The following is an 18,206-nucleotide window of genomic DNA, read 5'->3' as shown; positions in this document are numbered from 1 at the left end:
TATCTGTGATTTTTATTGAGATATTGTAGACGTCATTGACCTTATTTATGACATCTTGACGTCACATGCACGAACATGGAGCACTTGTGATCAGATTGGTTGGTTTATTGATTGACTGACAATTTAGTCAGCGGACATTGCATCATCATTGTAGCTTCTGTTTTCAATCATGCATTAGGGATACTGTCTAATTGAACTGGGAAAGACTGAAATTTCCAAAATGCTGTCAGCGTTACAATCCTCACATTTGGAGTTTGGTTCTCTTTAGAGATGCACTGATTGAACAGAATCCACCAAGCCAGTTTTTTTATGTCACAAACTCTGTAACTGGAACATCACATAAGCAAAAGACACTGAAGGCAGAGCGTCTGTGTTGATTTTGCATTTTTGATCTGAAAAACCAACCAGTGAAAAGATAAAAAGCAAGATGGCCACCCAAAGCTGTAGCAAGCTTTGTGAGACGAAAAGAGAATGTCGGGAAACTTTACAATGAGGTGTACAGACTGTTGAAAGACAAGAAGAGAGTAAAAACTACAGCTCAGCACTGACGGCACGGTTTACCTGCTGCCCTGTAAGAACAAGATGCCAACAGAGCATTTAAATATTGCTGTTTAACAATTCAATAACTTTATCTGTGATTTTTATTGAGATATTGTGGACGTCATTGACCTTATTTATGACATCTTGACGTCACATGCACGAACATGGAGCACTTATGATCAGATTGGTTGGTTTATTAATTGACTGACAATTTAGTCAGCGGACATTGGATACATTGGATCGTCATTCTAGCTTCTGCTTTCAATCATGCATTAGGAATACTGTCTAACTGAATTGGGAAAGACTGAAATCTGCAAAATGCTGTCAGCGTTGCAATGCTAACATTTGGAGTTTGGTTCTTTTTAGAGATGCACTGATTGAACACAGAATCAACCATGGCAGTTTTTTTATGTCACAATCTCTGTAACTAGAACATCAACAAAGGCAAGAGACGCTGAAGGCAGACAGTCTGTGTGTTGATTATGTATTTGTAATCTGAAAAACCAACTAACTAAGGAATGAGAAGCAACATGGCCACCCAAGGCTGTCACAAGTGAAAGAAGGATTAATGTGAGAAATAGAAAAAGAGGAACGCTAGAGAACTTTGTTGATTGTTGATCATGAATGTTGATTTATCACAGGAATAGTTCACCGAAAAATGAACAGTTCCTCACTATTTACTCTAAACTTTCATGACTTTCCTTTCTAGTGTTGAACACAAAGCAAGATGATCTAAAGAATGTTGGGAAAAAGCAGCTATTGACATCCATAGTAGAAACAAAAAAATACTATGAATGTTTTTTCCAATGTGTGTTTCAGTATATCTTAATTTGTGCTCAACAGAAGAAAGTCAAACAGATTTGAAACAATGGAGGAAGAGTAAATCATAACAGAGGTTTACTTTTTGGGTGAATATCTTTTTAAAGCAGGAAGAGAGAAATTTCTTCAGGGTCTTCAGGAAAGTACCCTTACAGATAAACCACATTTGGAAATTGGAAACAATTTAGAAAACATTTCGGCTTTCAGGCAATGTCATGTTTGTCTCCTATATATAAAAATCCTTTTTTTTTGCCTTCAATTTCAAATGGCGCATTTGCATAATGGTTTAGAAAAGGTATTGTAAATATTAATGATCTCTTTCACAAGAACACTTTTGTAACCTTTTCATATCTTTTAGAAAGATTTAGACTACCAAAAACTCACTTCTTTAGGTATTTGCAGACTCGTGAATTTGTAAGAAATACATTTTCTCAATTCCCCCATACACCTCTTAAACAACATATTGATCAGATCTTGGAAATAAAAATCTCTAAGGGTGCTATTTCCAACATATATAAAACAATTTTCTCATTCAATATAATGTCAGATTCTTCATCCTTGTCTAAAATAAAACTAGACTAGCAATCAGGTGTCAACCATGTTTTTTCAGACGATGAATGGTCAAAAGTTCTTCATCGTGTACATACTACCTCTATCTGTGCTCGCCATTCACTGATACAGTTTAAACTATTACATAGAACTTATTGGACAAAAGTTAAACTATCTAAAATAAACCCAGAAATTGATTGTGACAGATGCCGACAAGCTCCAGCGACCCTCTACCATACCTTTTGGCTTTGTCCAGAGTTAATTTCTTTTTGGACGTCAATCTTTAACTCAATATCTGATATTTTTCTTCTAAAAATTGAACCGTTTCCTTTAGTGGCACTGTTTGGACTCAATCCTACAAATGTATTATCATCTTCGCAGTCAAATGTATTAGCCTTTTGCTTAATAATTGCTAAAAGAATGATCCTATTAAACTGGAAAAAGCCTTCTCCGCCAAACTACTTTCATTGGATGTATGACCTGTTACAGTTCATTCAAATAGAAAAAATTAGATATACAATTAATGGCAAAACAGAGGATTTCTATACAGCTTTGCAACCATTTCTGTTGTATTTTAAAAAAATAGCTTTATATATCCCATATTGCATATTTAACCCTTTAACCCCCCTACCCCCTATTTCTTTTGAATGATACAAACTTATCTAAGAGTGTATTAAGAAAAGAATTTTCTGTTTTAAGAATTTAACTGTAATGGCCTACTTAGGAATCATTTGTTAATTTATTATTATTATTATTATTATGTATGTAGTTTTTTTTTTTTTTTGGTTTGTTCCTTTTTTGTTGTTGTTGTTTACTTTATTTCAATCTCAATATGGTTCAGAGAGTAAGGAATGTGTTAAATTACCACTCAGTATTTTATTTACACTGTGAAAGTAATGTTGTGGTTTTTCTTTCCCTCACTTGTAATGCCTCTCTGATTGAGAATTGTCAATAAAAAGAGTTAAACTCAACATTACAGTATAATACTTTAATATTGTGGAATGTTATTAAAATTTAACAGTCTGTTAAATGTTTTCAGATTTTTTTCTTACTGATTATGTGATGAGATTTAGATAAAGATTTGTGCATCTGAAACAAATCTGCTTTCTGAATAAAACATTTAGTTTTCTAATACTATTAAACTGTCATGTATTTCTAGTATGTGAGTATGAATGTATGAATATGTATGTATGTATTTATATATATAAGTGGTGTAATGAATCACAAATCTCATGGTTCAGATTGCATAATGGTTTTATTAGTCACGGATCAGACCGTCGAAGCTTCGAATCAGCCAAAAAGAGGACAAATTAATTTGCTTTCCATTTATTACAAAAACAGTACTGCGAGAAACTTTTGGTTTTAACAACCAGAACTTTGATCCTGTAATTTTATTACAAACAAAATGAAGAAATAATCAGCTGAATAAAAATAAATTGCAAAACGTCCTGTGAAATATTGACTCTTAATACTACTGTTGCTAATAACGCAATGTAAATCTAACATTATAATTTGTGCAACCTTTATTTATTTTTTGTCTCATTTTTATTAAATGATTCAGTTATTCACTCATAAAACTTCATCTTTCATTGCTAGATGGATCATTTAAAAAAAAATTTCAGCATATTTTTGATGGCTGGTTATCGCCACCTATTGGTTAAATAATGTAATTTCTGCCTACAACTTTCATTTTTGAGCATCAAGTTAAAGACATATGATGGGGATTTCAATCTTTACCATAAACATCAGTGGTTCCATCTAAACTATGAACTGTTATCTCAGTACTTCTGTTCTTTGACTGTTTGTAAACTAAAGATTGAATCTCTTTCTTGAATTTTTTGTTTTTCAATCACAGATTTGAATTTGAATGATTAATACGCATATGCAAAACACCCTCATTTATAATTTATGTTGCGTGGTTGTTGAGATCCTGATCATTAAATGATAAATCGTGCAGCTTAAAGCTTACTGCATTAATGCAGGCTAAACAAGTAGTGACATAAACACCTTTTATAACCTAAGTAACCCACTACATCCTGAATAACTAACTAACCTAACTGTTTAAAACAAAAATAATGGTTAAATATGACACTTGATTAATTTATGCATAAACTAAATATGAACTATATACACTCACCGGCCACTTTATTAGGTACACCTTAACTAGTACCGGGTTGGACCCACTTTTGCCTTCAGAACTGCCTCAAAACTTTTTGTCATATGTTAAACAAGGTACTGGAAATATTCCTCAAGAGATTTTGGTCCATTTTGACATGATGGCATTACGCAGTTGTTGCAGGATTGTCAGCTGCACATCCATGATGCGAATCTCCTATTCCACCACATCCCAAAGGTGCTCTACTGGATTGAGATCTGGTGATTGTGGAGGCCATTTGAGTACAGTGAACTCATTGTCAGCCACTCCATATTCAAAGTCACTTAAATCACCTTTCTTCCCCATTCTGATGTTTGGTTTGAACTGCAGCAGATCTTCTTGACCATGTCTACATCCCTAAATGCATTGAATTGCTGCCATGTGATTGGATGATTAGAAAGTTGCCTAAAGAAGCAGTTGGACAGGTGTACCTAATAAAGTATATACACATTATTTGTTGACTATGATTCACTTTTTCTACATCATAACTGTGCCCTCTGCAGGTTATATTAGAGACTTACATTAAATTTTTTTTTATTATATTAGAACACTAGACTAAGCATGATGTAACATCCTCATCAACACAAAAAACAACCAAAAGTCCATCTTGAAGTTTATTATACTTCATAGGCACTTGCCATTCACACATATCAGACAAAGGCATCACACAGTGGCAAAAAAAAAAATTACATCAACTACAATTTTACACCAGAAACCTTATTCTACTGCTGTGACAGGCAAGTTCCCATTATGGCATTATGAACAGGCGAAGGAGTAGTTTGGAAACACGACGGGAACACTGTAAATATTCACAAATCTTTATTAAATGTGAGAACTCCGCGAGAGCTGCTCAGGGTAGAGAGCCTTTGGAATGGCGTGAGGAGCCTGACTGACCTTCTCGCTCCTGCTCCTTAAAGTAAGCCTGTTCGATACGATGGCAGAAAGAGAGCAGGTTGGAGTAGGATTTCACCTTTTCGACAAGCTCGTCGCTGGTCAGCTGTGTGGTGAGTATGGTGAAAAGATGACCAAACACCAGAGCATCTAGTTCAGTTGGCCTGTGATGGTTAAAGAAGAATGATTAGCAAAGATTGCACAAGATAACCGAATGATGTTGAATAATGTTCGCAAATTCTGATTCGTTTATTAGTAGTTTCCTGCTCCTCAAACCTGCATTTACTGGTCACACTTTACTAAGGTTCCATTAGATGATCTACAATTAAAGTCAAAATGATTGGCCCTCCTCTGAATTTTATATTCTTTTCCAAATATTTCCTACATGATGTTTGACAGGGAAAGGATTTTTTCACAGAATTGCCTATAATATTTTTTCTTCTGGAGAAAGTTTTATTTGTTTTCTTCTGCGAGAATAAAAGCAGTTTTAATTTTTTTTTTTTAAACGATTTTAGGGTCAATATTATTAGCCCCCTTAAGCAATATTTTTTGCAATAGTCTACAGAACACACCATCATTATACAATAATTTGCCTAGTTACTCTAACCTGCCTAGTTAAGCCTTTAAATTGCACTTTAATAAGACGAATACTAGTATCTAGAAAAATATCTATTCAAATATTATGAACTGTCATCATGGCTAACAAAAAAATGAAAATCAGTCATTAGAAGTTAGATATTAAAGCTATTTGAATGACAGATTAAATGAGTTAAACAAAAACTGGGGGTAAAAATACAGGGGGCTAATAATTTAAAAAGCCAAATAATACTGACTTCAACTGTATTTACTAACATAAACAAAGAATGAATGCTAGTTGTATATCATTTATTAATGCTAATTCAGCATTTTCTATTGTATTATTAAAATAATTTTATGAATACACAGTAAAAACAGTAATATTGTGAAATGTTATGTTAGTTTTAAGCAGCAATTACTTCAGTCACTTGATTCTTTATCATTATAATGTTATTCTAAAGTTTTACTATATTACCATTAAAATACTATAAAATTTATGGGAGGTGCGATGGCGCAGTGGTTAGCACTGTCGCCTCACAGCAAGAACCCATGGCTGGGTCAGTTGACATATCTGTGTGGAGTATGTTCTCCCCGTGTTGGCGTGGGTTTCCTCTGGGTGTTCTGGTTTCCCCCAAAGTCCAAAGACATGTGCTATAGGTGAATTGGGTAAGCTAAATTGCCCGTAGTGTATGTGTGTGAATGAGAGTGTATGGGTGTTTCCCAATGATGGGTTGCACCTGGAAGGGCATCCGCTGTGTAAAACATATGCTGGATAAGTTGGTGGTTCATTCCAATGTGGCGAGCCCTGATTAATAAAGAGACTAAGCCGAAAAGAAAATTAATGAATGGATTAAAATTTAGAACCTAAATGTTGTGTTCAATCTTTTAAACACGATAATGATCGAAAATGGATTAATTTAAATAACAAAATAAATTATGGAGTTAATTTAATCCAGTCTCATCAAACAGAGCATATTCACTTTAATATAGGTAATAAATGAGTAAATAATGTGTGTAATCTTGCATTTCATTTGAATGTAGCACATGTATTAATTTAGTTGTGCCTGATTTTTTTGTACATAAAGTAAAGTTTCAATTAAAAATATTCTTTCTGGTAAACTGAAAAAAAGCTAATTAATAGCAAATTTTTGTTTTTATATATATTGCATACATTTTTCTATAGTGTCTGGCTTTTATATGAAGAATAGTGTGTTTGTGTGTTTGTGTGTGTGTGTGTGTGTGTGTGTGTGTGTGTGTGTGTGTGTGTGTGTGTGTGTGTGTGTGTGTGTGTGAGAGAGACCTTTGTGCACTTACCTTGATATGTCTGAGAAAATTAAAATAAGCACCTCAGCTCTCAGAGCATAGTAACCACACTAAGTGTATTCATACACACACACGCACACACGCACGCACACACACACACACACACACACACACTATAATTTGCTCTTACACTTCATAAAAATCCATATAAAAGCCAGAAACTTTTTTTTCACAGGCCTATCTAAAACATGTGTTACCTCTTCTCAACAGGGAAAATCAACAACAATCAAGAATGCATAGTGTCAAGGCTTTACAATCAAAAAATGTTGTTATAATGGAAGTCAATGGGGCAAAAACAGCCTCCAACATAACAGAAAGGTAGTCAGTTTGAACAATACACAAGGGGTAACTATCCCCTTAATGCATCCTTGTTCAATCAAACTATAAATTTAAAATAAAACATTTGAATATTACTTATATGTGCTCGAAACATACTGTTTGTTGAAAAAGTAGGGCTGTGTTCCTAATCGCTGTGACAAGGCCTGACAACACTGGCTCACATCTTCATACACCTAAAATCAAGAAAGGAAAAAAAGATTTAGGAAAAAAGGAAAACGCACAAACTGCGAGTGAATGACTTGCACTTCATTTGTGTTTCAAATACCTGCTCCAGGCTCTTTCCAGACCATCCAATGGCGTTCATCTTCCTGCGCACCTCCCACTGCTTCTGATAGGCCAGAATGTGATTGAGGGGCCAAGAGTAGGGGCTGCTGTATCGAGGCCTGGAGATCTGAACATAATACATACCATATTAACAATACTAAAGAGATCACACTGCAAAAATTGCTTCGATTTTATCTGGTTTCTAGTCCAGACGTCTTTAAAATTCTTAAATCAAGAAGCTTTTTATCAACAAATAAAAAAAAATATTGTCATGCTTTAAGAAATTATATGCATTAAAACAATAAACCATTTTAATATACGAGAAAAACAAGCTAAATAATCTGCCAGTGGGGTAAGAAAAATGATATGTGGACTAGAAAAAGGATAAAAAATCGTTTTTTTGCAGTGTAATTTTATTATTTTGACCAAGACATGCATTATACTTGTTTTGTGGACATTCTTGTACATGAATCATGAATCATACCTCTGTAGCAGTAAAGTCGTCACACCACTGGATGTATAACTACAAAGAAGAGGCAAAGATTCATTGGGCTGCACTGTTTACCGCAGTGAAACTGTTTTCCCATAAAATGGTTATGGGAAAGATAAAATACATAGAAATGAGAAAAGGTGTCATTGAAAAAGGTTCACAAGCTACATTTTTAAGCAGGCATTTATTTAAAACATTTATTAAATTATTAACAATTTATTTAAAACATTATATCAGAGCCTTTCATTGCATTTTTATGTAGTGCATATACGAGTACACCCCTCACAAATCTCTCATTTAAATTAATATTTTAAATAAGAAGCTTTATAATATTATATTCGTGCATATACATTAGATTAGTCAATACTGAAGCCAAATCTGAAGCTAATTAGAGTTGTTCAAAGCCTGGTGCTACAGCAAAGCATGCAGCATCCTGAAGGACTCATCGCATCCAGCGCACCCCTTATTTCAACTGTTACCTAGGGGGAGGCGGGACAGGAGCATAAAAGTCCAAACAAACAGACTGAAATAGTACATATCTCGGGGCTGTGAAAATAATGAACGGACATTAAATTTGATGGCTTTCTGGCCAACATTTTACATACTTTTTAACTTGAAAGCTGCTAAAAATCCACTTGCCACTTTCCATGCATGCAAGTATTATAATTATTGTTGTTGTCTTTATACTTCTTTTTTTATCTCTTCTTGTTATTATTGTTGTTGTTTTAGACCATTAGGAATGCACTGAAGGGATGGGCAAACGTAATTCTCGTTGTATTTTGTACTATGACAATAAAGATTCTGATTCTGATAAATCCAACAAAATAACTTGATGATAATGGTCCAAAATTAGTACACCCAAATGTATATGCTAGGGGAAAATATTAAATAATTTTAAAAGAGAAAAATTCAAGAGCAACAAAAGAATTATGAAATTTTGTAGTTTGCCATTTAAAAAAAAAAAATATATATATATATATATTGCATAATTTAAATGTATAGTCTTTCTAAACGTTTCTAAAAATGTTCAGTGATTAAACTATTATTTTAATTAATAAATCGATTTAATAAATCGGTTTTGTTCAAATGCATCAAAATATATGACCTATATTCACTAAGAAATAGATAAAATGTTCGTTTTGAAAATGGGGTGTACTCGTTTATGTTGAGCACTGTATATGATGGAATGTCTCTGACTGGCATGTTGTTAAAACAAGAGCTTTAATCAGATCAGATACACTCTTGCATTCACACACACATACACTAAGGCCAGTTTAGCTTCTTCAGTTCACCTATAGCGCATGTCTTTGGACTGTGGGAGAAACCGGAGCACCCGGAGGAAACCCACGCCAACACAGGGAGAACATGCAAACTCCATACAGAAACACCAACTGACCCAGCCAGGGCTTGAACCAGCGAAATTCTTACTGTGAGGCGACTGTGCTAACCACTAAGCCACCGTGTCACCTTCTTTTTTCTTTTCAACACAAAAGATATTTTAAATATGCAAAGTTAACTGTTGACATCCATAGTAGGAAAAACCAATACAAAAATATATTTTTTGTGTTCAACAGAAGAAAGAAACTCAAAAAAGTTTGAAACAAGTGGATTTTTTGGATGAACCATTTCCTTAAGTATCCACAAAAAAAAAATGAAAAGCACCAAAACAGCCTTCAGAATAGTTCAGCTTTGTGGTTGCGGAAATAAATATCATTTTAAAATAAATTCAAGCCAACTTTTTAACCAAATTGATGTTTGCAGCAGGTCTGTACCTCCGCGGTCAGAAGCATGTTATTGACCAACTCCATGTAAGCCTTCATCTCTGCCCTCTGGACATCATCCAGCCCGTCACTCAGAGAATGACCCTGTGGACAGCATAACGTCAGCCAACAGCCAAACATTCCCATATTCATATGAAGCTGAGGGATGCCGTTACCTTTGCCTTTGTGAACTGAACAATCGGCCCCAATTCGGACACGACCTGATTTCCAACTTGGATGAAAGGAACCTTCCCTAATGAAGGAAAATAAGAGACGATATAAAACATACAAGCTTTAACATTTAACCAGATAATAAAAGATCACTGTTTTTAATAAAATAAACAGATGGCCAAAAAGATACACGAAGTAAACGATACAAAAAAATTTTTTTTGTTAAAAGGAACAAAAAATCTTTTGCAAACAAGCATTGACACGATGCTCAATTAGTCCAAATGGGTCCAAAGTGTGCAGAGAAAATATCCCAGGCAATGTTTTTCCGATCATCTATTGTCCAATTTTGGTGAGCCTGTACAAATTGTAGTCCTAGTTCCCTGTTCTTAGCTGACAGGAGTGGCACCCGGTGTGGTCTTCTGCTGCTGTAGCCCATCTGCCTCAAAGTTGGATGTGTTGTGCGTTCAGAGATGCTCTTCTGCATATCTCAGTTGTAACAAGTGGTTATTTGAGTTACTGTTGCCTTTTTATCACCTCGAACCAGTCTGGCCATTTTCCTCTGACCCCTGGCATCAATAAGGCATTTCCGCCCACAGAACTGCCACTCACTGGATACTTTCTCTTTTTGGGACCATTCTCTGTAAACCCTAGAGATGGTTGTGCATGAAAATCCAGGTAGATCAGCAGTTTCTGAAATACTCAGGTATGCCCATCTGACACCAACAATCATGCCACATTCAAAGTCACTTAAATCCCCTTTCTTCCTCATTCTGATGCTCAGTTTGAACTGCAGAAGATTGTCTTGACCATGATTACATGCCTAAATGCATTGAGTTGCTGCCATGTGATTGGCTGATTAGAAATTTGAGCTAACAAGCAGTTTGACAGGTGTACCTAATAAAGTGGCCGGTAAGTGTATATTTGGCCCTAAAATGAAAAAGATACTTTTGTGATTGCTTTACTCAAACCATGTGCTTTCATTCTTGTGTTTTGCTGTCAAAATACACAAACATCTTTTACACAAACAGAACATTTTTCTTTTTTTAATCTTAACAACCACTGGATTCGCACAATCCTGGAGGGATTTAGGCAGTATGAATTATTGTAAATATGGTTTATATGTGGTTAACACTAACATGACAGCAGAACAGTCGGGTAACTGATAATAGTGATGAGCAAACAAGTCCTCTGAAACATTAAACATAATTAAACTGTCAATGGAGGCTTTATGGTGGCGCAGTGGGTAGCATGATCGCCTCACAGCAAGAAGGTCGCTGGTTCGAGCCTCGGCTGGGTCAGTTGGCATTTCTGTGTGGAGTTTGCATGTTCCCGTGGGATTCCTCCGGGTGCTCCGGTTTCCCCCAGTTTAAAGACATGCATTATAGGTGAATTATGTAAGCCAAATTGTCCGTAGTGCATGTGTGTGAATAAGTGTGTTTCCCAGTGATGGGTTGCAGCTGGAAAAGCATCTGCTGCGTAAAACATGTGCTGGATAAGTTGGCGGTTCATGCTGCTGTGGTGACCCCAGATTGATAAGGGGGCTAAGCCGAAAAGAAAATGAATGAATGAATAAACTGTCAGTTATATAAAAGCAAAGGATTAATGCAACAGAATTAAATGATACAAACAAAACAAAACTCTCGCTTTGATCTCGATTGCTGTATTTTCATAATCGCTGGAGGCCAAAATCGATATTGAAATAGTTTCTCGATTACTTGCACAGGCCTATGTGTCGACAATGCACTTATTTTGAGATTGGGAGGTGAGGTCCACCCTCTATGTAAATTCTGACCTTGCTGCTGACATAGAGCAGTAGAGAAGATGTAGTAACACACCTGATGGTGACATGTATTCAGCATTGGCACGGCATGACACCTGCACTGGCAGACCGCACATCCTCAGGAATGTCTGTAAAACAGTATCATGACCCATTAAAATATATATTTCCAAAAATTTCAGTTTCAAGTTTTACTGTGTATGTCTGTGAGCGTGTGAATTGACAGGACAATCGCAGCACTGCTTTCACCTGAACAGCTAGAGAGGACGCAGAATCTGACAGCAAGATTTGATCCTCTGAAAATAAACAAATGTTAGCAAAACACATTAATGAGCTTACATTCATACATACATATGCGCTCATTCAGCTAATTTATTTATCACTAGTAGTTTTAAATGTCAAAAGACAAATGTCTAAACGTGACAAATGTTCAGACAAATGTCTAATAATGTTATTTGGTGTCAGTTCTGGTTACCTTTGAGAGGTTGGTATAAAGCAGCGTTTTCAGGCCATGGCTCAGCAGCTACAACAGAAATACAATAAAATGGCTGACAAACTACAACAATTTCACAAACAACATTTCAAAAATAACTTAGCAAGTTACACTGAATGATTTCACGTCGTTATTAAGCATTTATTGAGCTGTCGTTCACATCTTTGACGCTAGCAAACAAACTGCAATGGAAAAGAACTGTGGCTGCTGTGTAGATAATAATAATAAACGGTTTAAACTCACGACCAGAGGTATTGGTTAGTTTAACATTACTGTTATACACATTTCGTTATTTGAAATGACTGTGCGTAAAATAAATCATCATCTAGCTCATCTCCAGCACAACTATACAAGCATAACCATTACCTGCAATCTGAGAGACGAAAGCCTCTGCAGCGAGAGACATGACAGCGCAGAGGAAATCTACTGTAATGTAAGCACAACAACTGATCCAAAAACTCAGACAGACATCAATTTTACACGCAAGGGCAAAGCAAGCTCCTGTCCCAGTGTAGTGACGTCAAACCGAGGTTTTTCCTGGTTCCTGTCCAATCACCTTCCTCCACTTCTGATGACGCAATATGAACAAAGCTAAAGGAAAGGCAAGCCTGCAAACCATTAAGTAAAAAAGCGTAACAGATACTAGGCTCGTTTGACTTGGCCAAAATCTGCGCAGAATCGATCACCGGTGATCACCGCAAGATGCATGCCGGTTAGAAATGTGTCCGCCTTGCCTTCGCCTCGCTCTGATGTCACGCTGACGTGCGCCAAAAAACTCTCGCGATCGCGAGGCGGGTACTTCGTATTAAGCAGTCGGCCGCAGTTGCTCTCAAAAGACTGCGTTACCAAAAGCATGATGGGAAACGACTGGCTGACGACACAGCTTAATGCTGATTGGATGAGACTGACACATTACACTTTATTATCTTGTTTTACTAAGGTTTATACCTGGATTTGTTGAATACCTTTTTTTTGTATTTTCGTTGATAATTTAAAAAAAGTCATAAAGAGCATTACATATGGTTATTTATTTAGATTTACACACAAACAAAAACAAAACACATCTTTGTAAAACATAACGTGACCTATCCAATATAACTAAATGTTACTAATAAATCATTAGGATGTGTGTGTGCTGTATTTTATTTCTCTCTGAGTTTTAAGTCCTGTTTGTTGTCATTTTCACTTTTTGTATGTTTGTGTGAATTTTGTATTGTAATTTTTATGCAGCGTTATTCAATGAAAGTCAATCCAATATATACATATATTCAGACAAAGGTAATGAGACTGTTTTGTCATTATGCCTCATCTTTGTGTGGTTTCATACACTGAAGAACTGTTGCAAACAATTTATTTGTGTTGAATTTAAACAAACAAATTAAGTTTAATAATGTTCAACTTAATTTGTTTGTTTAAATTCAACACAAATAAATTGTTTACAACCACTTAACGTAAAAAAATTGAGTAAATCCAAGGAATCATCTTTGAATAATTTTTTTCAGTGTATGAGAAGTGAAAAGGGTGTAGTAAACAAGACACACACACACACACACACACACACACACACACACACACACACGTATATGTATATGTATGTGAAATCAAAAGTAATATTTAATAGACCAAGAACATTTTCACAGTTTTTCCTACAGTCTAATAGTTTTTATTCTGGAGAAAGTCTTGGGCTGTTTATTTTAGTCTGGCTGGAGTAAAAGCAGTTTATATAGACCTAATAAGCTTGTCAATATAATTAACCCCCAAAGAATTTATTTGTCAAACAAACATTTGTCATGACTTGTCACTCAAAAGCATCTTGCTATAGCTCCTTCATTTATAATGTAGCCAAATTAGGTTTCTTGAAAATTTTCTTGCTGTATAAGCTGTTTATTTTGTTATTCTTTTAACGTTTGTTGAATATACAGAATTACATTTTAAATACACCCTTTTAGTTAATGAGCTGTTCATCTTCTGTAATTCTGTGATATTTCTATTGCATCCACTCCCACATTAAAAATACTATAGTAATGTATACTGTAGTGCTTTTGAACCATGTTATAAAATAGCCTATTTAAATTTTATAGTTGCTCTGGTATCACAACAACTATAAACATAACCCAATACTGAAAAAACATGTTCAAAATGCAATAATATTTACTATAAATCACCATAGTATTTTTTCATGAGGTCATTCGTCTGCGATAAAAAAACGCGAACGAGATCTCCGCCACTGGTGACGATTCCAGGTGGCTAAACAGCGAGATTCAGCAGGTGTCCGACTTCTGATGTAATTTTTGAGCCCTCCTCTTACTGCGCACGCCTGCTCTCGTTTACAATGCAGCCAAGGCGAGGCGCACCTCAAACGAGCCTAATGCTAATGCTAACGCTGAAACAGACCAGAGGACACTAGGTGCGTTCGACATGAAGCTCAGCTGCAGCCGGTGATCAACGAGATTAGCCGAGCGCAGGCGGGGCGGAGTTGAAAACGGAGCCGTCAAGACGGACAGCTGGACACTTCGGGACTCAAAGTTGCTGCAGTCATGATGACCGATCACATGGCGTCATCATATTTTTTTGTTATTTTTATTTATAACAACAAAACATTTACAAATAAAACAGAATACAGGCTCTTCAAACTGTAGTTCCTTTTTAAACAATAAGAGAGAATTATGAATAAAATATATAACAAATGCATGAGAGAAATAAGAGGAAATGAGAGGTTAATATAAACATAAAAACGAACAGGTCTATTAAATACAAAGCAATAAGCATAAATTCTAGGAGTTAAACATCAATCTTTAGGCTAATACTTCTTGTTTGAATCTGCTAAAAAAGGGTTTACATATATGTACATTTATAGATATAAAAATTTCCCATGTAAAAAGCAAAACAAGGTGTTTTGATTAGGTCTTAATAAATGACATTATTTTGGATGATGAATGAATTTTTTAAAAAAGCATTTTAATCCAAAAAGATTGTGTTGAAAAGAACAAAAGGTAAAATAAGTGAGCTATGTAGAAGTTTCCCAGAAAGAGCAGGTAGCCTTTAAACTGCTAGACAGAAAATAAAATATATATTTATATTATAATAATAAAGCCATTTTATAATTATTTAATAAAATAGTTCTTTACTTTAATTTGTTAAGAGAGCTTTAGGGGGGCAGGATCAATGATGATGATTTTCTTATTTCAAGTCTGTAAGACTTATTTGAGTTCATATTTAGGTTATTCACTAAAATATACACTAAAATATATCATTTAAATCGTTCATGGAGATGAATGCAGTAAATAGTCTGTATAAAAAAGTTAAAAAATAAACCTGTGCAAACAAGCTAACCTTTATAACCAGATTATTTAACAAAAGATGATACTGCAGTAAAATATTTGTAGTCTTTTAATAAGCAAGATGTGTACAGGATAGAGAGGGTGTGAAAAGTGAATTGTTTGTTTTGAAACTTTTGAATCGGAATTTGTCCAATTATAAACCCGAAATACACGTGTTTGTTGTCATGTGGTGAACTTGGCCAATCGTGTAATATCGGTGTCGTCATCAAAGCTCCTGCAGTCGCTCTTCAGAAGCTGCACGGTCTGAGTTTGCCGTCTGATCTCGGAGCGCTGTCGCGGTACTTTGATGCCACATGTGACAGTCACGTGGCGTCGGCGCAGCATCAATCCGGACAAGATTTCTAACCAGAATGCACCGCTTTAAGACAGATTTCGATCGATCTGCGCAGCGCTGCATGAAGTCGAACGCACCTATTATGTGATTGGCTGCGGGTGCCTTCACGTGACCAATATTTCACCAATGTTAAAAAGAGTCTGTCATCTCCTTGTTGTAAAATAATCTCTGGTATTAAAAACGGCCTCATTTTTACTGCAAACGCTTTTTAAAATGTTATGCTATTATTCCTAAAAACTTTTAAGTCACATTTTGTTATTATTATTAGCATTTTGCAGCACGGTGGTGCAGTGGGTAGCACAATTGCTTTACAGCAAGAAGGTCGCTAGTTCAAACCCCAGCTGTGTCAGTTGGCATTTCTGTGTGGAGTTTGCCTGTTCTCCCCGTGTTTGCGTGGGTTTCCTCTGGGTGCTCCGGTTTCCCCCGCAGTCCAAAGACATGCGGTAACGTTACAGGTCAACTGGGTAAGCTAAATTGTCTATAGTGTATGAATGTGAATGAGTGTGTATGGGTGTTTCCCAGAGATGAGTTGCAGCTGGAAGGAGATCTGCTGTGTAAAACATATGGTGGATAAGTTGGCGGTTCATTCCACTGTGGCGACCCCTGATTAACAAAGGGACTAAGTCAAAAAGAAAATGAATGAATGAATTATTAGCATTTCGATTTAATTATTTTCGGAACCGTAACACTAACTATTTTCCGGCTCTGTGTGTATATATTTGAAGTATTCATGTGCTAATGTATTTTATAGTGGATGAGCAGGTGTTTGCAAGCGGTCATTATGGTCACATTACAAATGCGCGCGTGCCGTAAATCATGTGCGCGGGCCAACAGAGCGCGCGCGCGCCTTCTACTGTGTGTGAGCCGCATCTAAATTGCTCTTTTAAAGGAAATGATACGCACACAGTAATATTATGCCTTTTTAACATTTTGGCGCTATTATACCAATTATGCTTATATTCTCATTTGATTTGAGAGATCTGGTGAAATTAGTGTATCCACAATAAAGATTTGTTAAACTACAATAATGTTATACCACAGTAATGCCTTATTCTTCTTATTATTTTAAGGTCAATTTGAACATGTTAGTGTTTTAATAAGGAAAACTTTGTAAGAAATTAATAATTGGCTATCTAGACTATAATAAAATGATTCAAACTAAGGTGTAGTAATAAATCTTGTATTGCAAATGTTAATAGTATGAACAGGCTAATATGAGTATATATAGTAAAATATGACAAAACATAATAATATAAACTATTAACAAAATTATTATATTTATAGTAGCTAATATGATGATAAATAAGGCTATTTAATTATGTTTTCATTAACAAATAATAAAGAACACGTTTGTACACTGTCTTTTTATTAGATCTCAATATACATTCAGAAACATTTACAAGACAATTTTAGCTCATTGTTAGAGAAGTGCATGCATTTTAGTCCTGTTGATTTTTCCCCCGGGATTGAGCGGCGCTCGGCATCTCTGTTCGCTAAAAAGAAAGAAAAGGCAAATAACTGGAATTCAACAGTTAAACAGAACACATTAAAGACCTATCCGTGTCTTATAGAAAATTATTGGATGTAAGACAAAACTAGGACATAGTGCTCTATTTTTAAAAAAATATATATTGGAAAGCAATTTTAAAAAAGGTTTAATTTTGAAAGCAGACGTTTTTGCATCGTCCATATACTCCCCTAAAACCGAATCTGTGAATTTGCTGTGTAAACACACATTCGGTTCTACAGGGTATATATAGACGACGGAACAAAGCTTCCAGATGAATATTTAGTTTTAAAGGATGGTGCATCTAAAAAAAGAGCACAGCAGCGCACAGAAAAATATAATTAAAGTGGAGAAAAGGATGAAAAGGCGTCGCCAAAAATGTTTTGCATTCAAAAATCGATTTCATCCTGTAAAAATAAAAAATAAAACAATTAAGCAGATTCAGTGGTGAAATAAAAATCTGAAAAAAAATATCTATTGTTTCGACTAATAAAACATAAGGGCTAAATAAAAAAGTAGTGCTGAATTAAATAGCCTATAATGTTTCAAGTTTAATTTATTTTCTATTTTCACATCCATATATGCCTGATATTTTTAGTCAATTATTTGAGAAACCTATTATAAAAGAAAATGTAATTTCTTTCTGTCTCTCTCGACCTCCCTCTCTCTTTTTTTCTCTCCCTCTCTCCTCGCCGCAATGCAGTAAGGTAGTAAATTAAGAGAACCCTCGCGCTTTCAGATCTAAATGGTTCCTTAACAAAAGAAATAAGAATACAAGGTTTACTCAAAAACTATAAGCAAAAAAAGTATAAAATTTTAACTGAATGATTTTAACATTAATAGCCTATATAGTATAACATTTTACTGAATTATTTCA

At 35.2% G+C, this 18,206-nt stretch overlaps 1 protein-coding gene, 1 long non-coding RNA gene and 1 other non-coding gene across 3 annotated transcripts in view; all 3 read right to left on the bottom strand.

Moving 5' to 3' along the window:
* Positions 1 to 4,664: 4,664 nt before the first annotated feature.
* mtx2 (metaxin 2) lies at positions 4,665 to 12,895 on the bottom strand. Its single transcript, NM_212575.2, has 10 exons — positions 12,514 to 12,895; positions 12,130 to 12,177; positions 11,904 to 11,950; positions 11,713 to 11,785; positions 9,883 to 9,959; positions 9,719 to 9,811; positions 7,941 to 7,979; positions 7,458 to 7,583; positions 7,289 to 7,365; positions 4,665 to 5,118 (listed from the first exon to the last, which is right to left on the bottom strand). Exons 1-10 carry the CDS (start codon positions 12,551 to 12,553, stop codon positions 4,914 to 4,916), a joined length of 825 nt encoding a protein of 274 aa, NP_997740.1. The 5' UTR covers positions 12,554 to 12,895; the 3' UTR covers positions 4,665 to 4,913.
* A 4,276-nt stretch (positions 12,896 to 17,171) lies between these two features.
* The window catches only part of LOC108190371 (uncharacterized), a 1,582-nt gene continuing 547 nt past the window's right edge, over positions 17,172 to 18,206 (bottom strand). The window contains exon 2 of the long non-coding RNA XR_001799541.4: positions 17,172 to 17,315. This is a non-coding gene — a long non-coding RNA (uncharacterized lncRNA). The remainder of the gene's footprint in view (positions 17,316 to 18,206) is intronic.
* mir10d (microRNA 10d) lies at positions 17,485 to 17,602 on the bottom strand. The gene has a single exon (NR_030002.1). It is a non-coding gene; the product is annotated as a microRNA 10d (primary transcript).

This window comes from Danio rerio, chromosome 6 (genome assembly GCF_049306965.1).
Source record: "Danio rerio strain Tuebingen ecotype United States chromosome 6, GRCz12tu, whole genome shotgun sequence".
Taxonomy (NCBI): Eukaryota; Metazoa; Chordata; class Actinopteri; order Cypriniformes; family Danionidae; genus Danio; species Danio rerio.
The sequence above is the reverse complement of the archived record's forward strand: the minus strand, read 5'-3'. Positions and strand labels throughout refer to the sequence as shown.